This window comes from Pan paniscus, chromosome 2 (genome assembly GCF_029289425.2).
Source record: "Pan paniscus chromosome 2, NHGRI_mPanPan1-v2.0_pri, whole genome shotgun sequence".
Taxonomy (NCBI): Eukaryota; Metazoa; Chordata; class Mammalia; order Primates; family Hominidae; genus Pan; species Pan paniscus.
This window is the reverse complement of record NC_085926.1, coordinates 31,624,088-31,651,744: the sequence shown is the minus strand read 5'-3', so window position 1 is coordinate 31,651,744 and position 27,657 is coordinate 31,624,088. Positions and strand designations below refer to the sequence as shown.

General features: G+C 41.6%; 1 protein-coding gene across 4 annotated transcripts in view; it reads left to right on the top strand.

Annotated features, from left to right (window-relative positions):
* OSBPL10 (oxysterol binding protein like 10) overlaps positions 1–11,424 on the top strand; it is a 321,010-nt gene extending 309,586 nt beyond the window's left edge. For 2 of the 4 annotated variants that reach the window (XM_034956018.2, XM_003826138.5), the window contains 4 exons: positions 1,284–1,470; positions 3,436–3,618; positions 8,025–8,178; positions 10,133–11,424. In XM_034956018.2, coding sequence (XP_034811909.1) covers positions 1,284–1,470; positions 3,436–3,618; positions 8,025–8,178; positions 10,133–10,177 — 569 coding nt within the window. In that variant the 3' untranslated portion in view covers positions 10,178–11,424. The other 2 variants (XM_034956017.3, XM_034956016.3) reach the window with 1 other exon arrangement.
* Positions 11,425–27,657: the final 16,233 nt, after the last annotated feature.

Here is a 27,657-nt window from a genome sequence, read left to right as displayed (position 1 = left end):
TTTGTTTCCTCATTCTTATTAAAACGATAATCATTGCCAAATAGGGCTGTTGTGAGCTGAAGAAGATAGTTCATGTGGAGCTCCCAGGAATGTCTGGCAGCTGGAAAGTGCTCTCATGTGGGAGCCGTTGACCCCACTCTTCACTCTTTCCATTGGAGGACTGGAAGCCCAGGAAGGTGCCGTTGCTAACCACCTCTGGTCTTCTACCCTCCTAAGGCTCAGAGCATTCTTGATGAGCTCAGAGCAACCCTAGAGCGAGGCCTGGGGTGAGCTGGAGTGGAGCCGAGAATAGGCATCTCTAGGGAGCCAAGTGCCAAAGTATTGGATGGGAGACTGAGAGGTGCCTTGTGAAGATGTGATCTTAAGAGAGCTGTAGTGCTGGGTCTCAGGGCCTCTGCCAGTCTGTATAGGGCCTCTGTATACAACTCTACGGCAGTCCTGGGAGCTTCTGTATTTTGGGGGTAGTCTTGAGGACTTGATGAAAACTGTGGCCCTGTTCCCTAGAAAAATGAACAAAATTCTGCATTGCTTTGAGAGGAATAAGGCCTTTCCCACTTTGGGTTGTAGGTTGGAGAACCCTTTCTCTGGAAGTGCGTGGGCAGTAAGTGTTATAGAGTCCCACTCTTGGCAGGTGTCTTTCCCAAGGTTGCTGACAGCAGCTGTACAGCCTGATTTCTCTATTTTCATGAGAACCATTGAGGTTGTCTCTGTAGCTCTCAGGATAAAGGCAGAACTCTTCCTAGAAGTTTAAAAGACAAGGTCTGACCCTGCTGACTTGGTCATCCTCCACACCTATATATATCATCTCTCTTCTGCATGTGGGCCCTCTTCCCAGCCTCTTCACACTTACCAGGCTCCTTCCTACCCCAGGGCCTTTGCACATGCTCTTCCCCCTGCCCAGAACACTCTTCCTTCCCCTTTTCATTTTCTTAAGGAAACCTTCCCTTACCAGGTCAGTCTCTCCTGTTGGAGGCCTCCATTGTGCTGGCCACCTTGCCCTCCTACCTTTATCACTGTTACAATTTTGTGTTCATTTGGTGACTAATGACCACCTTTCCTTTCTGCTCTCTGAGGGCAGAAAGTGGGTCTGTCTTGTTCACTGCTGTATTCTCAGTGCCTTGCACACAGTAGAGCCCACAGTGAACGGGCAGCTCACCTCTGCAGAGGTGGGAGATGTGACATCTGTGCAGGAGGCTCTTTGGTTTCCCATCTTCATTTCTTCTGATCCCCAGTGCCCCCTTCGCGTGTTTGCATGCCTAACTCTCCCTCCTCTCTCCCTGGAGGTGTGTTGAGGCTCCTGGAACACGGGGAGGAGTACGTATTCACCCTGCCTAGTGCCTACGCCCGGTCCATTCTCACCATCCCATGGGTGGAGCTCGGAGGAAAAGTCAGCATCAACTGTGCCAAGACTGGGTACTCAGCGACAGTGATATTCCACACGAAGCCTTTCTATGGAGGGAAAGTCCACAGGTAGGAGCTGGCCGGAGAGACTCTGGCTTTGTCTTAACAAGATGCCCTGAGTTTCCTTTCACCATTAGAAGACTGAGTTTCAGTAATGGGATGAGTTGAAAATCAAGATAAAATTGTTAAGGTCTTTTCCAAAAGAGATGCCTTTTCCCTACCTTACATGGCAGTTTTTTGGAGTCCTCCCCACTCTAAACTTAAGGTTAAATCTTCGGTGATGCATTTGCAGAGCACACGCCAGAAAATAAAAGCACTTCTGTTTGTTGGAATAAACTCTCCCTTCTGAAGCCACAGTTTGTTGCTTTGCTCTAAAGTGATTGAATCTATGAACCCAGACATAGCCAGACAGTTCCCCATTTCACATTAGCTGGCTACACTATCCTCAATTCTGTGTCATGCATCCATGAGGTCAGGATCATTTCCTTCTTTTGAAAAACTGGGGAAGCCCAAGCCTAAGTAATTGAAGGAGAGGTCTGCTCTTTGAGGAAGCACAAAATTGTTTTTATTGCTGCAGCTATAAAAAATATTCCTCTTTTAGCACAGCTCTACTGTGTAAGCAAGATATACTGTACAAACAAACTTCCATCTTTGTCCTTTTTCTTGGAAAGCATTATTCTGCATGGCATTAGTGTGAGTGTATCAGAGTGTCACAGGGGCACGTGGACACCCTTGGGGGCACCTGGAGCCAGCACACACCAGCTCCTAAGAACTGATTTGTGTGTACTTCACGTTCAGTGCTATCATGTTGGTAGTTGAAATCAGCCATGATGGGCACCACAGAAATTGGCACATGGTACAGATCAGGTGTCTTCCCTTTTGGAGATCCAGTTGTTAAATATTTACCAGAATGCCACTAATATCTTTCCACTGTGTGCAATCCAGAGGATGCCTCATACCTGCCTGTGAGCCTCTGCATTGCTACCTAAGAACTGTGACTGTTTTTAGGCTCAAGGAGAAAGCCTCCCAGTCTGTTTGAAAACTCTAAATTCAGCCTGAGCTGGGCCTTAAGGAAAAGGGGAGTTTAGATCCTACACATGGCTGCTTTGGGGCAGGCATCCCCGTTCCTGTGGTGTTCCTTCAACTGTGCAGAAAGCTCAGTGGTGGAGAGGGAGCTGGGAGTCTGCTTTCACTTGGAATTCCCACAGGCAAAGCAGGTGAAAGAGAGGTCGCAAATCTCCACAAAGGCCCTTTAAAAGAGAGGTTGAAGTCATTCCTCAGAGCCACTACTGTGAGTAGGAAGCTATTGATTGAGACTGAGACTCTAGGTTTTGCTCAGCCTTCATTCAGGGGATGTGTGGATGCTGGAGTGGATGTTTCCCTCCTTTTCCAACATAAGCTCTGTTGGGATTGTGGGCAACCATGTTTGACCCCATACAAAATAGACCTGATTTAAGGATTGAAAAGCTCACCCTACACTCTTACACACTTTTTAGGGTTAAAATGTAGCATTATTAGATGCTATTTTGGAGAAGAGAGAGAATATGCTATTTTTTTAAATTAATTTTTTGCATAAGTTATTGGGGTACAGGTGGTATTTGGTTACATGAGTAAGTTCTTTAGTGGTGATTTGTGAGATTTTGGTGCACCCATCACCCGAGCTGTAGATACTGCACCATATTTGTAGTCTTTTATTTCTCGTCCCCTTCCCACTTATTTTGTTTTTCTTGAATTGCCTGATTTTCATCCCAGTGATATCTGTGTTTATCACAATTAAGAAATTAACATTGCTGTATTATTATGAACTAATCTATAGACTTTATTCAGATTTCACTATTATTTCCAGTGATGCTTTCTTTTGCTGTTCAAGGATATTAGATCATCTTTTAAGAGCTAGTCTTTGAGCAAAGCTGCAAAAACAATCCCTCCTTCCCATTTCTGATTAAAAAAAAAAATCTCTAGAGATGGGTGTACCTTTGAAGTCTCTTGTTTTTATCATTTTGCAAAGTGTGCTCATTTGACTCATTAATTCAGGGTTACCGCAGAAGTGAAGCACAACCCAACCAACACCATTGTTTGTAAAGCCCATGGGGAATGGAATGGTACTTTAGAGTTCACCTACAACAATGGAGAAACCAAAGTCATCGACACAACCACACTGCCAGTGTATCCCAAGAAGATCAGACCTCTTGAGAAGCAGGGACCCATGGAGTCCAGGTGAGAACCGGGCTGTGTCTTCCTCTCCAGCTTAGTCATGCTGGGCACTTGACTCAAGGGACAGAGAAGAAAGAAGACTTTGAAACTTAGCGACTGGAAACAGGCCAGGAATCATGTTCTACTGGCTTCTTTAGATATTTTAATTTTCTACTGTGTGTCACTTAGGAGCAGAACCTTTCAGCTTTCAGTTACGTCATTCTGTAGTCATGGTGTGGGGTGTGAGGACAGACTTCACTGCTTGTCTTGCAAAAGTTTGTCAACTCATCTGATCTGTTGCTTAATTGCAAAGGTAAATACAGAGAGTTGATAGTAATCAAAGAACTGCACAGTGAGTCAATAAGATACTATTTTTTTCTTGCCAGATTAGCGATGTTATTAAAAAAATTAAATGCTGGGAAAGGTGTAGTAAAATTGACACTCTATACCCTGTCCTTCTAGTAGGAGTGCGTGCAGTTTAGCTGCATGGATCAGTAGCTTTCAATTCATGAATCCATTTTAATCTTGCATTCTACTTCTAAGAATCTGTTCTCAGGGCAAACTCTTTAAATTCAGAAAAAATTTAAACAACATAAAATGGTTTATTCTTTTTTTTAAAGAAAACTAAGCAACAAAAGAAAGAAATCACCTGTCTAATATTTGGAAAATGGTTAAGTAAATTACAAAGTATCCATTCAGTTTGTATATCTATTCTGTGACTATGGTATGAATATAATGCAGCCACTTAATGTGATGTTTATGCAGGCACAGAAGCAGAATCTCCTTGGAATATGCCAGTTTTATTTTTTAATGTAGGGCATCAGCAAACTATGGCCTGTGGGCCAAATCCAACCTGAGGCTGATTTTGTAAATAAAGTTTTATTGGAACACAGCCATGATCATTCATTTACATATGGCTTATGGCTGCCTTCCTGCTACAATGGCTGAGTTAGGTAGTTGCAACCAAGACCATATGGCCTGCAAAGCCTAAAATGTTTACTTTCTGGCCCTTTACAGAAAATTTTTGCCAACTGCTGCTCTACTCTAAGAGCATACACTCTTTAGAAATACGATGCAGGGTTAAAATGAAATTACAAATGATTTTATGAAAGCTTTACTATTACTACAAGAGTTTGTAACCAAATAGAAACAGTTCTTGTAAGTGGAAACAAAGCAGGGATACCACAGTATGTATAAATAATACATTATATTAATAACTGGGTTTAATGGAAACAGAGCTTCAGTATCCCTGGAACCTTTGCTTTGGTGTAGAATTAGTACACTCTTGCTTATTAATCAGTTTATTTGAGGACAGTGAACATAACCTTTCTCTGTGTCTAACTGGAGAGCTTGGACTCTTACCAGTTGTCTTTTTCAGTCCATCCTGTTGGGCAGCAGTAGCAGGACAAGGGAAAGACTGCGATAAGGAAGGAAACCCATCCCCTTGCTCACACTGCCTCCGATGAAGCATTCCCAGAATGGGGAAACCTGTGGTTCATATCATGACAAGACTGTTGTTTCTGATCCAGCTACTGAGAACAAAACTATGATCACCTGCTACTTTTCTTCCAAGGATATCAGAGTAGTTTAGCTACTCCTTATTAAGACTCTTTGTTGCTTGTTAGCCTATGGGAACTCAGAATTCAGCTTAGAGCAGGGATGGAGTCTGGTGCCAGAGTAAGAGAGAAGGTGCTACCTCTTTTTGTCTGTTTATGTGGATTTTACTGAAATAGGGAACAAGCTACAGTAGCCCCCTTTATCTGTGATTTTGCTTTCTTTAGTTTCTGTTACCTGCAGTCAGCCACCACCTGAAAATATTACAGTATTTTCAGAGAGAGAATACATTCACATAACTTTTATTATGGTATATTGTTATAATTGTTCTATTTTATTAATCTCTTACTATGCCTAATTATAAATTAAATGACATCATAGGTATGTATGTATAGGAAGAAACATAGTATATATAGGTTTGGTACTATCTGTGGCTTTGGGCATCTGCTGGGGGGTCTCCAAATGTATCCTCCATAGGTAAAGGGGGACTGCTGTATAGGGATACTGAGCCCACCCATCCTTGTTCTCTGCAGAGGAAACAGCCTTGAGGAGTGGAGTGGCTGGTTCAAGTCTCCTTGGCTGCTCAGAGCACCTGTGTTCACTCTCCCAGCCAGGTGTGCTAGGCCTTCCCTGCAGAGGCAAAGGAGGGACCATCAGCATGGCTAGGTGGACCAGCAGTTAGAACAGTTGTCTTAGCTCTCACAGTGGTGCCAGCCCTTGGTGAGGCCTCCAGTCCCCAACTGGAATTCCTGGAAGGGAACTCCAGTCCCATTAGTGGTAGAATGAAGATAATTCTGTGGTCTTTGGTCTTCCCATACCTGTAAGTCTGCTCACAAGGCCCAGAGCTTGGTCTGAGCAGAAACTCTGCCTTGGCCAGAGCCCTCAGGGGCCCAATGACTTAAGGCAGAGCCAGCACCCAGGGACGCCAGTCCTGCCCTGCCTCAGCCACTTGCTCGACCTCTGCCATGATGCCCTCCCCTCCTCAGAGCAAGCTCACCTCAGCTTCCTTTGGCTTTTCTTACTGAATTGCTGCCATCTCTCCCCACCCTGGAGACTCCTTTTTCTTTTAGCATGGTGTTCAGAGCCTCCTCCACCCCATTCTCCTCCCTGCTCTCAAGTGACTCTCCTGGTTGGGTCCCTATTCATGTTGGGCAGAGATCTTTGTCTGTGGTTCTGGTCCCATCACCCTGTCTCTGGTTTTGGGCTCTCTGCCCTCTACTCTTGGGGCCACTGTCTTAAGATGGGACTTACCATGGGAGGTTCTGCCCTTCAGAGGACCCCCTGACCCCAGCTGTCCTGGTGCCCAGCCCCACCCTCAGCGTAAGGTGTGTGTTCAGGCTGTGTGATGAGAATTACTGTGATTTCACCCAACACCCACCCCTCATTTTCTTCCCTCACCCAGCCTTACTGTTTGGGCAAGTCTTTCCTCTTAAATCAGTTATGAGGGTACAGTGGAAAGAGCAGGGACTGAGAGACCAGTCGGATCTGGCTTATCTCTCAGTGCCAGCAGTTTTCTTGTGTGTGTGCAGCTGGGGTTTCTTCTGTTGGCATCTGTACCCCCAGGAGGTGCTGCTGGCTGTCCCTAGTTCACTGGCAGCCCCATCCGTCTGTCCTCCGCCTGACCATGCCAGCACTCAAGGCTTCCTGCTGCTTTGAGCCCTTGCTGGGGAAAGGGTTAAGGACACCCACTGTAGATATGCTCCCCGGCCCAGGACCTAAAGATAGGCATTCACTTGCCCCTGGGTGAAGGGGCCTCATTTTCTAGAAGCCAGGGAGGGAATCTCCACCACCTGGCATTCTGACAGTTCCTTGTCTGTGAAATCCGACCTTCTGATGCATTTAAGTGAGGAAGTACTTGGGTGGTGGTGTCCTGATTTATCATGGGTCCTTTCCTTTCTCTCTAGAACAGAGTGTGTCTGAATACAGGCTGGTCCCAAGGACATCCTGAGGAGGAAAGCTGTGTGTTAAACATAAGCCAAATACAAACTAGTGTTAAACAGTAGCTTCTTTCCTTTTCTCTTGTCCCACTGTCAAAGTGCTTTTTTTTCCAAGTAGTCAGCCTTGATTGACGTAAACCAACCAAGCTCCCCTTTTATTTTGCTCATTTCATGGGGTTTCCTCCTGCCATGCCAGGGTAGGAAGGTCAAGGTCATCTGAGTGTCCAAAGAGCAGCTGGGCTGAAGAGGGGTAGTGAGCCGAGCAGCCTGGCCTCACTACCTTTAGGCTGCGTTCTACAATGAATGCATGAAGCAGAGAAATGGCTTTGTGTAGACATGGGGGGAGATGAAAGATCCCGCACTATAAGCATGCACACACAAATACCCACACACCACACATGCATCAGCCTCTAACCCCTAATTCCAGGTTCCCTTGTGGGAAAGCAGGTCTTGTTCTGATTTACCAGTGTGGTGTCCTTGGGCAAGTCACCTAACCTTATGTGGACCTTAAATTTTCTCCTCTGTAAAATGGAGATAAGAATCTACCATCTATAATATATCATTGGGTTGCTGTGAGGATTAAAGAGGTTTATGTATGTAAAATGCTTAGAAATATGGCAAATGCCATATGTGCCTGCTACCGTTGTTTGTAGTAGTAGAATGCCTACTACTACTATTAGATTTGATTCCCAGAATCTCCGGGCCCTGAGAAAGGCATGCTGCCTGGTACAAGCGGAGAGTAGAAACAGCACAGAGGTGGAGCTGGGTAGCCCTGGGTTCAAATCCAGGCTCTCGGGGTCTTTGAGGTATCTGGGATGAGCTACCCTAGAGGGGGCTTGCCTGGCTGCCCCTCGCTGCTCTGGCTGCTCCTGGCAGAGTTCCGTTAGCTTGCAGCCAGCTGGCCTGGCTGATTGTTTCCTCTCCTCCACGCATCCCCAGGAACCTCTGGCGGGAGGTGACCCGATACCTGCGGCTGGGGGACATTGACGCAGCCACCGAGCAGAAGCGGCACCTGGAGGAGAAGCAACGGGTGGAGGAACGGAAGCGCGAGAACCTCCGCACACCATGGAAGCCCAAATATTTTATCCAGGAGGTAACTCTGCTGCCTGTCATTGGTCCCTTGCCCGGGAGAGAACTTGTCTTGAGAGGGTAGATGGGTTTTTCTTGCTGAGCCCCCAAGACTGGATAAATACCAGGCAAGGGAAGGGATGGACTAGGGCAGCTCGGTTCTGACTCCAGCTTTGGACCAGGCTTCAGGACAGGTTTTCTGCCACAATATTCATGAAACCTTCTGGAGGGCAGAACTGAGCAACTGACACTTCCCCTCCAGTATCCCTATGTCAGAAAAGCATGTCAGCCTGCCTGTGAGGGATCGTGATGGGACTGCAGACTGGATACTGTTCTATTTTTAAAAAGAAAATCATCATGGCCCCTGTTAGATCATCTTTAGTAACAAATTAGTTGACGAGTGCCTCACAGGCCATCTCAACACCTGGGTGGGCTGGAGCCCTCACTGATGAATTGCCTTTCAGAGCTTTGCCTCCTGTGGGCCACAAGGGCTAGTCATGCAGGGGAAGGCCAGCCTGAGTCCTGTGCCTAAAAGCTGTTGCTGTCACCTGCAAATGTGACACTAGAAGCTAGAAATAATATCTGGGCAAGTGGGCAGGGCACTGTGTGCCCAGCTGAAGCCCTTATGCTCTTGAAGTTGTGGAGGGATTGGGAAGCACTCTGAGAACAGAATTGGAAATTATGAAAATGTAGGAGACACACGTCTTAAAGCAGGCCCACAGGAACCCAGCAACATCAATGAAGAGCAGGCTGGTGAGGGCTGGGGCAGATGCCACTCATCTCCCAGTGATAATAGATTGTCTAGTTGTTCATGAGGAGCCAGAAATCTAAATTTTTATGAGAAATCTCATATTTGCATGGTCAAAGATTTAAAAAAATTTAAATACCAGTAGCCAATCAAAATGCATCTGTGGGCTTTCTTTAGCCCAGGTGCTGGTAACCCCTGACTTCTGCTACAAAGAGGGATTATTCTGTCTATATACAAGGCTGAGAAGTGAGTTAGGGCAACATAGTAGGTAACTGGGGTGGATTCATGGTTAAGAGCAGGAAGAGCAGGAAGCCACCACTGTTCTCCCCAGAGTCAGGCTGTGGACTGAAGGAGATTTCAAGGTTGGATTCTGGTTCAGACAGGAAAGCTGCATGGAGAAGACTTTGCCTTTATGGGTCACTGAGTGGGGACCCTGTGTGGGAGCCCTGCCCAGGTGAGGTAAAACCTTGAAAGATCCTTCTGTGAGGTGGATCCCTTTTCTCTTGAGAGAGCTAGTAGCTTGAGAGAGCTAGTTTGTCTGGCTTCTGTGGAAGGCTGTGCATTAAACAGCAACAACAACAAAAAACATTCACAGTTCTTCCTGAGTTTAAGAAAAGCCAGTATGCCCATAACAGAAGGGCTGGGAACATGTAAGGAATAAGAGTCATCTGAACACCAGCACAGTTATTCAGTATAGTGCCTTCTAGTCATAACTAGATGGTATTAATACCATTTTAATTCTTGCCTTTTTCTCACTTGATATTTGATTGATGGTGTTTCTTGTGTGTGCTGATTTGTTTGTGACTACTGCCTGCTGGAGAGAGCCTTTGTTGGGTGTTCCCCTGTGGGCTGGAAGTCACTGGTATGCACACCCTTGCCTTTTCTTTCCCCTGGCCATTCATCTAGCTACTCTCCTTTTCTCTTGTCCCACTGTCAAAGTGCTTCTTTCTTTTTTGGCCAAGTAATCAGTCTCGATGGAAGCCAACCAAGCTCCCCTTTTATTTTGCTCATTTCTTGGGGTTTCCTCCTGCCATGCCAGGGTAGGAAGGTCAAGGTCATCTAGATCTCCAAAGAGCAGCTGGGCTGAGGAGGGGTACTGAGGCCAGCAGCCCGGCCTGCGCGTGAGGTATTAAGACACGGCAGACACATAGAGTGGCTGCGGTTATCCTTGCTTCCCCTTTTCCCTGTTGAGAGGTCTCCACGTAATAATGCCTCCTTTCTTCTCTTGCAGGGCGATGGCTGGGTATACTTCAATCCCCTCTGGAAAGCACACTGATGGGGTGGAGGTGCAGAGCTTTCCAGTATAGCCCTGTTTTTGTAGGAATATTAAAGTAGTAGAGTATCAGGGTTTTGTTGGCATTCACTGAGACCTTGTATTAGCATCCAAGAAATGATAAGAGAGAGAGAAATTATATACTATGAAAAGTGCACCCCCACACTCTGCTAGAGGAATGAATTTATTCAAGAGCCATTCGGGGCACGTGTGTGTACACACTGTATACGTTCACACACATGCACTATGTAAACATCTGAGTATGATTACACATTTAAATACTGCACTCACCAAGGTTACAGTGGGTAATCATAAGCTCCTTTTTATCAATGAAGTTTGAAGTTTTTCTATTTTTCACTTTGCCAAAAATGTTTTACACTCACAAAGATATTCTCACTTAGTCAACTCCTGTCAAAATGAAGGTGAACTGGCATGACCCGATCACTGTCCATAAGGGAGAAAGTGGCTCATTCCTGGTAGAAGTATGGGTGGCTATCATTTCAAAATTATTGTGATTCTCACCTCCCTCCCCACCTCAGTGTTTTGTCTGTCCGCGCCCAAGAAAGATAAGCAACTATTTCCTGCTGGATGGGGGTTGGCAGGAAGCTGTTAAAGATTTATGCCAGAGCCTTGCAGGATGGAGCACCTCTGGGAAAACTAAGAGCCAAGGCCCACCAAGGAGTTTTCCACCCGTCTCTCATGGTCACAGCGCTAGTCATTCATTATTGAGAAGTTGCTTCTTTTACATCAGAAAACCAGTCAATCATATGGAGACTTCTTTTGTGATGAAAAAGGGCTTTAGAAGTTAAATACATGCATGCACATGAAAAAATGCACAACCACAGCCTCAATCTTGTATTTAGTTTGGGGAAAGAGAAGAGAATTTCCTGTGGATTATTTTTTCCTCAAGTGCGCCTCTCTGGTTAACCCAAACTCTGCAAGAAAGCACTGTGACTAAAACATACATAACGCCTGCATAAATATTCCATGGTTTCAGTTAAATTTCAGTCTTTAGCCTTTACACATGAGGTCAAAGGAGTGACGAAAATACAAAGCAAGGAAAAAATGAAATAACCGGTTTTTGCTGAATGCTTAATTTATTTTTTACTGTGCCACTCCAATATTTATAAAATCCAAATAGCATGAATGCTTCTCTGTAGTAATACTAATTTTGTGCCTTTTGTCTGCTTTCTTAAGACCAGTTGTTCACACTTTGTAGATATTAGACAAATATATTTCGATTGAATACATATCTGTGTCTGTGTTTTATTTTCAGGGATTCAACAGTTCTATTAAATTGGTGGCTCTAAGTGAGCTCAACTTTTCCTGGTTAAATATTTCTAGTTATTGATGATATGAAGAGCAATCATATCTATATGGAAAAAGTATTTAACACATTTAAAAATGTACCAGATAAACATTTATGAATATTTTCTGGTAAGTCCATAAGAACATTTAACTCCTACCCAGTGAATGTTGTTTCACGAGAAGAGTCACTGCCAGAAGTCACAATGGAAGCCTACTTAGGTCCACAGTCTTTAAAGCATCTGGGTGAATCAAGTATCTGGAACCATCTTATTTCTGACAGAGAAAGTGGAACAAATGCTATTTTGAGAAAAAGAAGAAAACTCAATGAGACTGAAAAGTAATCAATCACTGTGTTGTTGGATTTTCCAGTCTGACTACAAAGCATAAACCATCTGGGAAGTAAAACATGGAGAGGGCTCACTTTTCTTTTGAGGCCAGGGGTACATTTAAAATTGTGAAATGTTATGTGTCAGGAGATTTACATAAAACATATGTACTCCAGGAATAATTATAAATACCCTTGTAGCCACTGCTTAAGCAAAGAAACCTGTTTACCAGTACCTTAAAAGCCACTATTGTGCCCCTATACAATTGTATCCCTCTCCATGCCTTCCTGGAATAACCATCCCCTTATGGGTTTTTTTTGTTGTTTTAGACTATACACACTATGTGTGTATTTCTAAACAGCGTGATTGGTTTTACCCATTTTTGTAAAAATTGAATCATACCATAGTTTGCCTATTTGAGCCAATATTTTCTTTCTAGTTCAATCCTTGTTGCTCTATTTGTTCATTTTCTTGCTGAGTTCATATTATGTTTTATTGTGGTAAAATATATGTAACAAAATCTACCATTTTAACTATTTTTTTTTTTTTTTCCCAGATGGAGTCTCACTCTGTCACCCAGGCTGGAGTGCAATGGCGCGCAGTCTCTGCTCACTGCAACCTCTGCCTTCCGGGTTCAAGCGATTCTCCTGCCTCAGCCTCCCGAGTAGCTGGGATTACAGGCGCGTGCCACCATGCCCAGCTAATTTTTGTATTTTTAGTAGAGATGGGGTTTCACCATGTTGGCCAGGCTGGTCTCAAACTCCTGACCTCAGGTGATTCACCCACCTGAGCCTCCCAAAGTGCTGGGATTACAGGTGTGAGCCACCGTGCCCAGCCCTGCATTTTAAAAATATACCCAGAAGTGGAATTGCTATATCATATGAAAATTCTGGTTTAAGTTTTAAGGAATTGCCACACAGTTTCTCACAAGAGCTGGCTGCCACATTTTGCAATCCCACTAGCAATGCACAAGGGATCCAATTTCTCCACATCCTCACCAATACCTATTATTTTGTTTTTACTTTTGTTGTTTTTTTAACCCCATCCTAATGGCTGTGAAGTGCCATCTCAATGTGGTTTTGATTTATATTTCCCTAATGATTAGTGATGTTGAGCATGTGTTTTTGTGGTTTTGGCCATTTGTAAATCTTTGGAGAAATGTTTATTCAAATCCTTTTGCCCATTTTAAAATTAGGTTCTTTTTGTTGAGTTTTAGGAGTCCTTTATGGGTATTAATCCTTTCTGGATATTAATCCTTTATCAGATATGATGTGCAAATATTTTCTTCTGACTCTTTGGTTGCCTCTTCACTGTTAATGGTGTCCTCTGATGTACAAAAGTATTTAATTTTGATAATGTCTAATTTATTTTTCTTTGTACTTGTGCTTTTGATGTCATATCCAAGAAATCATTGACAAATACAATGCTGTGAAGTTTTTGTCCTATGATTTCTTCTAAGAGTTTTATAGTTTTAGGTCTTACTGGGGGGCAGGGGGTACTTCGATCCATTTTGAGTTGGTTTTTATATATGGTGTGAGATAAGGGTCCAACTTCATTCTTTTGCATGTGGATATCCAGTTTCCCCAACACCATTTGTTGAAAAGACTCTGCATTCCCCATTGAGTGATCTTGGTACCTTGTTGAAAATCACTGGCTATATACACAAATGTTTATTTATGGCCTATTCTTTTCCAATGGTCGATGTCAGTCTTTATGCCAGTACCACACTCTTTTAGTTACTGTAGCTTTGTAGCAAGTTACAAGATTAGGAAGTATGAGACCTCCAACTTTTTTCTTCTTTTTTCAATATTGTTTCGTCTGTACAGGGTCATTTAAGATTCCATGTGAATTTTAGGATGAAATTTTCTATTTTTGCAAAAAACTCTGGGATTTTGATAGGGATTGCATTGAATCTGTAGATCCCTTTGAGTAGCATTGTCTTAACAGTAAGTCTTCCAACCTGTTAACCAGAATATCTTTCCATTTATTTATCTGTCTTAATTTCTTTCAGCATGTTTTGTAGTTTTCACTGGGCAAGTCTTCCTCGGTTAAGTTTAATTCTTAAGTATTTCACTCTTTTTGGTACTACTGTAAGTAGATCTTTCTCAGTTTCCTTTTTGGATTGTTCAATGTTGTTGGCATATAAAAGTGTAAGTGCCAGGCACAGTGTCACATGCCTATAGTTCCAGCTACTCAGGAGGCTGAGACAGGAGGATTGCTTGGGCCCAGGAGTTTGAGATTTCAGCATGCTATGATTGCTCCTGTGAATAGCCACTGCACTCCAGCCTGGGCAACATAACAAGACCTCATTTCGTAAAAAACACATAATACTGATTTTTGTGCATTGGTTTTGTACCCTTTGCTGAATTTGTTTATTCTAACAGTTTTTTGGGGGGGGTGTGGGATCTAGGATTTTCTAGATACAATCATGTCATTTGCTAACAGATTTTACTTCTTCCAAATTTGGATGTCTTTTATTTCTTGTTCTTGCCTAATTGCTGTACCTAGAACTTCAAATACTGTGTTGAATGAAGGAGGCAAAAAAAAAAAAAAAAAAAAAAAATCCTTGTTCGTTCTTGATCTTACTGGAAAAGGTTTCAGCCATTCACCATTATGAGATTGGTTGTGGGTTTTTCATATATGGACTTCATTATGTTGAGGTACTTTCCTTCTACTTCTATTTTGCTGAGTGTTTTTGTTATAAAAGGGTGTTGTATCTTGTCAGAATGCTTTTTCTGCATGAGTTGATCAAGTGGTTCCCCCCCTCTATTCTGTTAACGTGTGGTGCATTGCACTGACTTTCATATGTTGAACCACCTTGCATTCTAAGAATAAACTCCATGTTCTCATGGTGAATAATCCTTTAAATATGCTGTTGAATTTGCTTTGCTAGTATTACACTGAAGATGTTTGAATCAATATTCATTCATAATGGTTGTTGATCTGTAGTTGTCTTGTGTCTTTTCTGGCTTTGGTACCGGAGCATGCTGGCCTCATAAGATGAATTAGATTTTCTGTTTCTCTATTATTCAATCCTGGTAGGTTGTGTGTTTCTAGGAGTTTGTCCCTTTCATCTAGGTTATTCAATTTGTTGGCATACAATTGTTCATGGTATTCTTAGGATCCTTTTTATTTTTGTAGAATTGGTAGTAATGTCTTCACTTTCATCTCTAATTTTAGTTATTTTTTTTCTTTGTCAATCTAGCTAAAGGTTTGTCAATTTTGTTGATCTTTTTGAAAAATTAACTCTTGGTTTTGTTGATTTTTTTTCTGTATGTTTCTGTTCTTTATTTCTGCTCTAATTTTTATTTCCTTCCTTCAGCTAGCCTTGGGTTTAGTTTTAGTTCTTTACGTTGTAAAATTAGGTTGTTGATGTGAGATCTTCTTAAATGTGTTTACAGCTATTAATATGTATTTCTTTTTCAGCAGTGCTTTCATGGCATCCTGTAAGTTTTGTCATATTGTGATTTTACTATCATTTGTCACAAGATATTCTATAGTTTGCCTTGTGATTTCTTATTTGACACATTGGTTGCTTAAAAGTATGTTCATTTGGATTTCCCAGTTTTCCTTCTAATTGCATTGCATTGTGATTAAAGAAGATACTTTATCATTTCTGCCCTTTAAAATGTATTAAGAGTTGCTTTGTGGCCTAACATATGATCTATTCTGGTGAATAATCCATGTACACTTGAGAAAAGTATACATTCTCTGGTTGTTGGGTGATCTGTACGTTAGGTCCATTTGGCCTATCACATTGTTCAAATCCTCTGTTTCCTTATTGATCCTGTCAGGTTGTTTTAACCATCATTACAAGTGGCGTATGAAACTCTCTTACTGTTATTGTAGAACAGTGTTTCTCCCTTCAAGTCTGTCAATGCTTGCTTTATATATATTGAAGCCCTGATGTTTGATGCATGATGCTTATAATTGTTCTATCTTCTTGGTAAGTTAATCCTTTTATCAATATATAATGTCCTTTTCTCTTGAAACAGTGCTTGACTTATTTTATCTAATACTAGCATAGCCACTTCTCTGTGATTACTATTTTTTCCATCCTTTAACATTGAACGTATGCATCTCCTTCCATCTAAATATGAGTCTCTTGTAGACAGCACATAGTTGTAATCTTTTTAAAAAATCCATTCTGTAAATGTGTCTATCAATTGGAGTTCCATTCATTTACATTTCAAGAAATTACTGGGCGGGGTGCAATGGCTAACACTCGTAATCCCAGCATTTTGGGAGGCTGAGGCAGGCAGATCACTTGAGGCCAGGAGTTCAAGACCAGCCTGGCCAACATGGCGAAATGTCATCTCTACTAAAATACATAGATTAGCTGGGTGTGGTGGTGCACGCCTGTAATTCCAGCTAGTTGGGAGGCTGAGGCAGAGAATCGCCTGAACCTGGGAGGCGAAAGGGTATAGTGAGCTGAGATTGCACCACTGCACTCCAGCCTGGGTGACAGAGCAAGACTCTATCTCAAAAAATAAAAAAAACATAAAAAAAGAAATTACTGGTAGGGAAGGACCGACTTTGTAATTTCGTTGTTTTCTGTATGTGTCATGCCCCTCATTTCCTCCATTACTGCCTTTTGTGTTGAGCCATTTTTTTTTCTTGTAACAAATTTAATTCTCATTTCCTTGATCTGTATTCTAGCACTGTTTTCTCTGTGGTTAACACAGAGATTACATTAGCAGCCTAAAGTTGCAATAGTCTGTTATATTTATACCAACCAATTTGTCCATGTATTTTTTTTTTTTTTTTTTTTTTTTTTTTTTTTTTTTTTTTTTTTGAGACGGAGTCTCGCTCGTCTCCCAGGCTGGAGTACAGTGGCGGGATCTCGGCTCACTGCAAGCTCCGCCTCCCGGGTTGACGCCATTCTCCGGCCTCAGCCTCCCAAGTAGCTGGGACTACAGGCGCCCGCCACTACGCCCGGCTAATTTTTTGTATTTTTAGTAGAGACGGGGTTTCACCGTTTTAGCCGGGATGGTCTCGATCTCCTGACCTCGTGATCCGCCCGCCTCGGCCTCCCAAAGTGCTGGGATTACAGGCGTGAGCCACCGCGCCCGGCCCATTTGTCCATGTATTTACTTTTACTATAGAGCTCCATATTTTTGTATGGCTTACAGTTACTATCTGAAGCATCCCATTTTAAATTTTAGGATTCCCTTCAGAATTTCTTGAAGGGCAGGTCTAGTAGTAATGAACTCGCCCCCAGCTGCTGCTTTCTCTGAGAATGTCTTAATTTCGGGAGACATGTCTCCCAAAATAATTAAGACATTTGGGAGAATGTCTTAATTTTGGTCATTTTTGAAGGACTGTTTTGTCAGATATGGAACTCTTTGCTGAGACTTTTCTTTCAGCACTTTAAATATATCATGGCACAGCCTCCTGGCTACCCAGGTATCTGCTGAGAAATCTGATGATAATTTTATTAAGGATTGCTTATATGTGACAAGTCATATCTCTTGCTGCTTTCAAGATTCTCTTTGGCTTTAACAGTTTGATTATAATGTGTTAGTGCAGGTCCCTTTCAGTTTATCCTACTTGGAATTTAATGAAATTCTTGGATTTGTAGATTCTTGTCTTTCCTCAAATTTGATGTTTTCTGCCCTTGTCTCCTCCATCATGCTGCCTGTCTTTGTTCCTTCTGGAACTCCTTTAATGCATATGTTGGTTTGCTTGATGGTGTCCCTTAGGTTCTGTTCACATTTCTTTATCCTTTTCTCTTTTTTGCTTCTCAGAATCAATTTCCAGTGACTAGGTTTATGATTCTGAGTCTGTTAAATGTCTCTTGTCAATTTTTCAATTGTGATTTTTTTCAGTGATGAAATCTGGTTTATTTTTCTTATTGACACAGAATGTTTTACATATTTATGGAGCACATACATAGAATATGTAATATGAGTAATACTCATGAGTATTACACATATTACACGTGTAATATGAGTATCTGTCAGGTTATTTTTCATTTCTATGTGTTGGGAATATTTCAAATCCTCACTTCTAGTTATTTTGAAATATACAATATATTGTTGCTAACTATAATCATCCTACTCTAATAGTGAACATTAGGATGTATTCTATCTAAGTCTGTACCCATTCACCAGCCTCTTCATTTCCCACTCACACACTCCCCACCTCTGGTATTCTATTCTCTATCTCCATGATATCAAGTTTTTAGGTCCTACACAACTGAGAACATGTTGTATTTGTCTTTCTGTGCCTGTTATTTTACTTAACATGACCTCCAGTTCCATCCATGTTGTTGCCAATGACATGATTTCATTATTAATGGCCAAATAGTATTCCATTGTGTATATATACCACATTTTCTTTATCCATTCATGTATCAATGGACACTTGGGTTGATTCCATATCTTTGCTATTGTGAATAGTGCTGCAATATACATGTAAATGAGGGTATCCTTTTGGTAGACTGATTTCCTTCCTTTTGGATAGATATCCAGTAATGGGTTTGCTGGATAGTGTGGTAGTTCTAATTTTAGTTTTTTGAGAGATCTCCATACTGTTTTCCATAGTGACTATACTAATTTACATTCCCACCAAGAGTGGGTAAGAGTTGCCTCTTCTCTGCCTTCTTGCCAGCATCTGTCTTTTAATGATTAGCCATTCTGTGATAAGATATCTCACTGTGATTTTGGTTTGCATTTCCCTGATGACTGATGATGTTGAGCCTTTTTAATGTACTTATTGGCCATTTGTATGTCTTCTTTTGAGAACTATCTATTCAGTTCTTTGCCCACTTTTTAATGGTGTTTTCACAAATTGTTGTGTTCCTTATGTAGCCTGTTTGTTAGTCCTTTGTCAGAGGATGTTTGCAAATATATTCTCCTATTCAACAGGTTTGTGTCTTCACTCTGTTTCTTTTACAGTGCAGATTTCAGTTTAATAGAGTCCCATTTGTCTATTTTTTATGTTACTGGAAGGAATAACCAGGTATGTCCATTTGTTTTTGTTGTCTGTGCACTGGAGGTTTTAGACATAAAGTCTTTCCTAGACTAAGGCAAAAAAAACTTTCACCCAGGCTAGAGTGCAGTGGTGTGATGACAGCTCACTGCAGGCTTGACCTCCCAGCCTCAAGTGCTCCTCCTACCTCTCAGTCTCCTCAGTAGCTGGGATGACAGGCATGCACCACCATGCTCAGCTGATTTCTATTTTTTGTAAAGACATGGTTTTGCCATGTTTCCCAGGCTGGTCTCAGACTCCTGGACTCAAGCAGTCAGCCCACCTTGGCCTCCCAGTGTGCTAGGATTTCAGCTGGTTGTAAATACATGGATTTATTCTGTGTTTTCTGTTCTATTCCGTTGGTTTATGTGTCTATTTTCATGCCAATACCATGATGTTTTGGATACTATACCCTTGTAATATAATTTGAAGTTAGGTAGTGTGATGTCTCCACCTTTGTTCTTTTTGGTCAGGATTGCTTTGGCTATTCTAGCTCTTTATTGGTTCTATATGAATCTTAGGATTTTTTTTTTCTATTTCTGTAAAAAATGGTATTTTGATAGGGATTGCATTTAATCTGTATATTGCTTTGGGAAGCATGGTCACTTTAACATTCTTCTTCTGATCCATGAGCATGAAATGTCTTCCCATTTGTTTTGTCCTCCTCAACTTCATTCATCAGTGTTTTGTAGAGATTTTTCACCTCCTTTGTTAAATATATTCCTATGTATTTTATTATTTTTGTAGCTATTGTAATTGCTTTCTTGATTTCCTTTTTGGCTATTTCATTATCAGTGTAGGCAAATGGCACTGACTTTTTGTATGTTGCTTTTTTATCCTGCAACTTTACTCAATTTGCTTATCAGCTGTAATAGTTTTCTGGTTGATTCTTTTCATTTTCTAAATATAAGATTGTGTCATATGCAAAGTGGGACAGTTTGGCTTCCTCTTTTCCAATTTGGATGTCTTTTATTTTCTTCTCTTACCTGATTGCTCTGGCTAGTACATCCAGTACTATGTTGAATAGGAGTAGTGAAAATGGGTATCTTTGTCTTGTTCCATTTCTTAGAGGAAAGGCCTTTAACACTTTTCCATTAGTATGATGTTAGCTATGGGTTTTTCATATATGGCCTTTCTGATTTTGACGTGTTCCTTCTATACCTAGTTTGTTGAGTCTTTAGTCATGAAGAGATCTTGAAATTTATCACATGCTTTTTCTGTGTCTATTGAGATGATCCTATGCTTTTGGTCCTTCATTCTGTTGATGTGATGTATCACTTTTATTGATTTGTGTATGTTGAACCATCCTTGCATCCCTGAGGTAAATCCCACTTGATTATGGTGTGTTATCTTTTTGATGTGTTCTTGAATTCACTTTGCTAGTATTTTGTTCAGTTTTGCATCTAGAGTCATCAGGGACACTGGCCTGTCAATTTTTGTTGTTGTTGTTGCTGTTATGTCCTTATCTCTTTTTGAAATCAGGGTAATGCTGGCCTTATAGAATGAGTTAGGAAGAATCCCTGATTCTTTAATCTTTTGGAATAGTTTGAGAAAGACTGGTATTACTTTTGTTTTTGTTTTTTGAGATGGGGTTTCACTGTGTTGCCCATGCTAGTCTCAAACTCATGGGCTCAAGCAGTCCTCCTACTTCAATCTCCTGAGTAGTTGGGATTGCCTCCAGAGTAGCTGTGATTACAAGCATGCCAGCACATGCAGCTATGGTATTAGTTCTTTTTTATGTTTCGTAGAATTCGGCAGTGAATCCATCCAGTGCTGGGCTTTGTCAGAAGACTTTATTACTGCTTCCATCTCATTACCTGTTATTGGTCTCTTCCGGTTTTTGATTTCGTCCTGTTTCAATCTTGTTAGGTTGTATGTGTCCAGGAATTTATCCATTTCCTCTAGATTTTTCCAGTTTGTTAGCATATTGTTCATATAAGTCTCTGGGAAGTTTTGTATTTCTGTGGTATTAGTTGTAATATCTCTTTTGTCATTTCTAATTTTATTTGGGTCTTCTCTCTTACTCTACCTAAGTTTATCAGTTTTGTTTTTTTTTTGAAGAACCAACTTCATTTCATTGATTCTTTGTTATTTTCTAACTTTCTATTTCATTTACTTCTGCTCTGATCTTTATTTCTGGTAATTTTTTTTTTCTGAGACTGACTCTTGGTCTGTCACCCAGGCTGGAGTGCAGTGGTGCGATCTCAGCTCACTGCAACCTCTGCCTCCTGGGTTCAAGCAGTTCTCCTGCCTCAGCCTCCTGAGTAGCTGGGATTACAGGCAGCTGCCACCAGACCCGGCTAAATTTTGTATTTTTAGTAGAGACTGGGTTTCACCATCTTGGCTAGGCTGGTCTCAAACTCCTGACCTCGTGATCCACCTGCCTTGGCCTCCCAAAGTGCTGGGATTACAGGCGTGAGCCATCATTCCCGGCCTATTTCTGCTAATTTTCAATTAGGTTTGTTTTTGTTTTTCTAGTTCCTTGAAGTGCATCATTAGAGTTTTTAGTTGAAATCTTTTTTGCAGCAGGCATTTATTGCTATAAATTTCCCTTTTAGTACTGCTTTTCCTGTATCCCACAGGTTTGAAGATGTTGTATTTCCACTTTCATTTGTTTCAATAAATGTTTTTATTTCTTCTTCATTGACCTAATTAGGTTGTTCAGGACCATGTTATTTAATTTCTATATGTGTGTATAGTTTTCAAAATTCCTCTTAGCATTATGTTCTAGTATTGTCCCATTGTGGTCTGAGAAGATACTTTAAATTTGTTGAGGCTTCTTTTTCTGGCCTAAAATATGGTCTATCTTGGAGAATGTTCTGTGTGCTGAAAAGAAGAATGTGTATTCTGCAAATGTTTGATAAAATGTTCTGTGTTAATGTTAGGCCCATTTGATCCAAAGGTCAGTTTAAATCCAATGTTTCTTGGTTGGCTGTTCTTTTTGTCTAGATGATCTAATGCTTAAGAGTAGGGTGTTGAAGCACCCCACTATTATTGTATTGGAGTCTGTCTCTTTGCATGGAATATGTTTTCCCTTCTCTTTGTTGTAATTCTATAGGTAAAGTGCATTTCTTGTAGTTAGCATATAGTTGGGTTATGTTTTTTTACCCATCAGGCAGTCTATATCTTTTAAATGCAATATTTAACTGATTTACATTTAAGGTTATTACTAGTATGTCAGGTTTTGTTTCTGTCATACTGTTGTTTTTAGGTTGTTTTGTATATTCTTTTTTTGTTTTTTGTTTGTTTTTGTTTTTTGAGACAGTCTTGCTCTGTCACCCAGGCTGGAGTGCAGTGGTGCGATCTTGGCTCACTGCAAGCTCTGCCTCCCAGGTTCTTGCCATACTCCTGCCTCAGCCTTCCAAGTAGCTGGGGCTACGGGTGCCCACCACCATGCCTGGCTAATTTATTGCATTTTTAGTAGAAACGGGGTGTCACCATGTTAGCCAGGATGGGCTCGATCTCCTGACCTTGTGATCCCCCCCTCAGCCTCCCAAAGTACTGGGATTACAGGCATGAGCCACTGTGCCTGGCCTGTTCTTTCTTTTTCTCTTATTGTAATTGTGGTTTGGTGGTTTTCTGTAGTGGTACCATGTGAGTTTGTTCTTTTCACTTGTGCATTTGCTTTTCCAGTGAGTTTTTTACTTTCCTGTTTTCATGATGGTAAATGGCATCTGTTCCCTTCCAGGTTTAAGATTCTCTTGAGCCTTTCTGTAAGGCTGGTGTAGTGGTGATTCTCTCAGCTTTTGCTTGTCTAGGAAATATTTTATTTTTCCTTTATTTAGCAAGGATAATTTTTCTGGATATAGTATCTTTGGCTGTCAGGGCTTTTTTTTTTTTTCTGTCAGCATTTTGAATATATCATCATCCTATTCTCTCTTGGCATGTAACATTTCTGCTGAGAAGTCTGCTGTTATTCTGATGGGAGTTCCTTTATAGGTACTAGACACTTTTCCCTTGTTTTCAGAATTCTCTCCTTGTCTTTGACTTCTGAGTTTGACTATAATGTGCTATGGAGAAGACCTTTTTGCACTGCTATCTGTTTAGGGATCTCTGAATCTCCTGTATCTGGATATCTAAATCTCTTGCTAGACTAGAAAAGTTCTCCCCTCTTTGCCTTCTGGGACCCTGATAATTCAAGTATTTCATTGCTTTGTGTTGTCCCATATGTCATGAAGTTTTTGCTCATTACTTTTTATTTTCTATTTTTGCCTGAGTTATTTCAAAAGACTTGTCTTCAAGTTCTGAGATTATTTCTTCTGCTTGACCTAATTGGTTGTTTAAGATTTTGGATGTATTTTGTATTTCATCCAATGAATTCTTCTATTCCAGAATTGGCTTTTTTCTTTTTTATGATATCATCGATCTGTGTGGTAAATTTCTCATTCATATCTTTACATTTTTGGTCTTTTTTTTTTTTTTTTTAAGAGTTTTTGTGTATCTCACTGAGCTGCTTTAGAATCAGTTTTTCCCCTGGATTTTATGAATTTTTGATTGGAATCTGTTATTGCAGAATTAGTGTTCCTTTAGAGCTGTCAAATTTCCTTGATTTTTCATGTTTTCTTTGTTCCTATGTTGATATCTATACATTGGTATAACAGTTGCTTCTTCCAAATTTTTGACTTTGCTTTTGTAGAGGAGGACTTTTTCCTGAAGGTGTGTTTATGACGCTGGTTGGGTAGGACACTTTCCCTTTGATTCTGGGTGTATGCAGTAGCATACTGTATCATTTATTCAGTAGTAAATGGAGTCAATGGTATCTGTGATTTCCTTGGTGGCTTAGAGTGAGGTTATTAGTGGAGGCTTTGGTGATGTTTTGCTGGGGCCTGGTATGCCATGTTGGTTAGTCTTTTGGCTCCATTACTGGCAACAGTGGGCTGTGTCTGCACTTGGCTCAGGGCAAGGGAAGCTGGCACTGGTGTTAGTGGGTCCATGCAGGCTAATTCTTGGGCCTCCAGGTGGCTTACTCAAGTGCCAATAGTGGCAGCAATGAGTCAGGCAGGTTCTTGGTCCCCTGGGTGGCTGGCATGGCATGGGCAATGACAGGAATAGTGGTAGGACAACAGTCTGGGTCCAAGTGGTGTGCATCGGTGCTGGTGGCGTCTGTAATGGGCTGAGAGGGCCAGTCTCCATGCCCACATATGGAGGTGGCTGCCAGCTGTGCTGGTAGTGGCCTGGTGGGTAGGCCCAACCTCAGGCCCCTTGCAGGAGTGTTCAGGTGCCAATGGGGGTGGAGTGTACTAAGCAATCCTTTGGTCCTTGGATTGTGTACTGTGACGCTGTGGCACACGGTCAGGGGGAGGTGAAGCCAGGCCAGGTGGGCTTGTCTTCAGGCTGCCTGGTGGTGAGTTCAGGTGCCAACCATGGTAGGCAGGAGTATGCTTGCCAGCCACCTGTGGAATGCTTTGGTGGTAGGTGGCAGCAGCCTTCAGTGGTGGGCAGCCTAGGCCAGCAGATGGGGAACACATGTATCACTCATGCAATAGCTTATGCTGGGGTAGCCTGTGCCTCACCCATGCCTCAGACCTGGTATGATTGCCCAAGGTTGCTCATGCCTAAACCCCAGAAGCAGCAGCCATACTTCTCTTGTGCCTCAAGCCCTGGCATTGCTGGGTTCCAGAACATACATGGTCTACTGTTGGGAGGCTCTAAGACAGTGCCTTGCTTTAGCTGCTTACGTCTTAAGGTGTGTGTGAAACCCAGTGTGAGCTTCCTCCCTGAAGCAGTGCCATAGTATAATCTCCTGGCAGCTCCCTATGTTAATTTCAGGGCCTGTGACGATCAAGGGGCTCTCCCATGGTAGGGTTGCAGGAGTCCATGGTAGAAATGTGGACTGCTGATGGTCTGTCACTTACCTTTTCCCTGTACTGGGGAGTCTCTTTTGACTGCTAGACATTCCTGGACAGGCAGGCGTTCCCACTTCCTTCTTTCTTAAGTATTTCCTCTCCCCTTGCTGTTGACTTCCAGTATTCTCTCTTGGATGATCTATTTGAAGTGTGATTATCTACTCACCACTGTGGTTCTTCTTGGTGGAGGCGGCAACTACTAAATGCTTCTAGTCAGCTGTCCTGAAGTGCCTGTTGGAATTTGGTGCTTAAAATAATTTCTTAGTTGATTTCCAATTTTGTTTGGTTTTTCTGTGTTCTCCTTTAGTTCTTTGAGTGTATTTTAAAGTCTTTAGTACATCTGATGCTTTAGTTTAAGGGACAGTTTCTGCACATTTTTTCCTATGAATAGACCATGTTTTGTTCTTTGTATGCCTTGTGATCTTTTGTTGAAAACTGGACATGTGAAAAACAGCCAAGTTTCCCAGTCTTTGCAGACTGGCTCCATGCCAGAAGGGACCTCCACTAACTAGTAAGATGTGTTCTGACCTTTAGAATCATCCCACGATGAAGCCCCAAAGACCCTCCAGGACTTTGCTTGGTAAGGGTCTTGCCTGAGGCCCTGTGTGTATTTGTTTTTATTCTGTTACACCACGCTTTTAAATTTTTTACTTTTCCAAAGAGTCTTCCTGTACCTTGTTCTAGTCCACAGGTCTGCAGTCCTGCAGCTTTCACAGTTACCCACCACTTTCTATGGCTTTTCCAAGGCTGCGCTCTAAGTATACCACTTTTCCTCATCCAAGCTCCAAGTTAGGCAAAACAGAGACCAGTTCTTCAGCAGCCCCCAAAATGTTGCAAATAAGATCTGCCCTGCTCCCTCCTATTTGAGGGAGGTCACTGGTACCTGGGCTGCTGCTTCCTCCCAACACTACCACACTGTGGAGAGGGTGGGGCAAGCCTGAGTAAAACTACCACAAAATTTCTTACCATTTTGAATGTGACTTTTCCTTGATTGGGCATTAGTTTGGTTCTTGTAGACCTTTGCCTTCCAGAGTTCCCATAAAGTTTTCTTTAGTCAGTCTCTACTTGTAATCTTTCCATGGGGAATGAAGACCGAATGAAGACCTGGAGCTGCCTATTCTTCTTGCTGCTGTATAGTCCAAGCACAGTGCAAAAATAAAATGTACAGCATAACAAGTTATTTTAAAACAGACACATGTAATCATAATGCAACTCAAAAAATAGAACATTTGTGAAACTTAGTAAGTTCCCTGCTTACCAAATCACTGATATCCCTCGCCCTCCCTTCCCAAAGCTGACCATTATTTTAACTTTGTGGGCAATCATGTCTTTGCTTTGCTTTATACTTTAACAGTATGTATACATCCCTAAGCAAAATATAATAATCTTGCCTGTTTTGGAACTATAAACAGAAACATATGTTACATATCCTTTTGTCTGATTCTTTAATGTTTTTACCAATGTTTTTTCCATATAAAGGTATCTTTTCTCCTTGTATTTCTTTTTATGAATATACTGCTGTCAACTTGTCTATTTTTAAGATTTAGAATGGCTGGATATAGGAATATGCATATTGTCAGTTGCACTAACTAATGCCAAAGTTTTCCATAGTGATTTTTACCAGCAATATATGGGAGCTCATTTATGCATACCTCCCCCAATTAGCCAATCTGGTGGACAGTATGTTCATTTTCATGTATTTATTTGCCATTTGGGTTTTTCTTCTGTCAAGGGCTAATAAAAATATTTTGTTTTCCTAAGAGTTCTTTATATATTCTGGATATTAGTCCTTTGTCAGTTACAGGTTGGGTGACAATATATCTTCATTTGCCCAAGATATCCAGTACATGCCTGTGGTCCCAGGGTAATTAAAGGGCCATTGAACAAAGGCACAGAACTTGCATTACCAGACTTCAAACTTATGGTAAACCTACAGTAATCAAGATGGTACACTATTGGTGTAAGAAGACACGTACATATCAATAGAACAGAATAGAGAATCCAGAAATAAACCAACATTTTAAACAGATTTCTAAAAAGGTGCCAATTAAATGAGGAAAACACTCTTTTCAACAAATGGCATTGGATCAAATGAATTAAAAAACCCTAACACCTCAAAGTCATATACAAAAACAACTCACAATACAGTATAGATCTAAATGTGAGATAACTTGATATTATAAAAAGGAGATATGAACTAGGTTTGCCCACTGACAGGTCTCTATTTTACTTTTTATATTCCCTTGGGGAAAGGGAGGTAACAGCTACACTAGTCCCCACGTTCTGCAATGTTTGTTAGTGAAGTTTTCTCATTAATAGTTAAGTCCATCAAAGCATTTTTAAAAATTTCCTTCAGCAGGATACAGACTGGGCTCTGGTCCATGTAAATCTTAGTCTATGGAAGGAAGAACACATGATATATCATCTATCTAGCTTGTTTCAACAAGTAAGTATGCTGAGATTATGAGAATATACTGTTATTAGTCACTCTGGCTGCCATTTGATCTTTCTTTAGTTTTCGTCTTACTAGCTCCACTTTTCACTGAAGCCAGTTTCATAGGAGACACTTGATATTTTAATCAGTGTCCCCAAGCTGGAGTGCAGTAGCGTGATCATAGCTCACTGCAACCTTGAAGTCCTGGGCTCAAGCAATCTTGCCAGCTTAGCCTCCCGAGTAGCTAGGATTACAGGCACATGCCACCATGCCTGGCTAAGGCTATTTTTAAGATTTAGAAATAGAGGCTGGCCGCAGTAGCTCGTGACTGTAATCCCAGCACTTTGGGAGGCCGAGGCGGGTGGATCACCAGGTCAGGAGTTCCAGACCAGCCTGACCAACATGGTGAAACCCCCTCTCTACTAAAAATACAAAACAAATTAGCCAGGCGTGGTGGCTGGTGGCACGTGCCTGTAATCCCAGCTACTTGGGAGGCTCAGGCAGGAGAATAGCTTGAATCCAGGAGGCGGAGGTTGCAGTGAGCTGAGATCGCACCACTGCACTCCAGCCTGGGCGACAGAGCGAGACTCTGTCTCA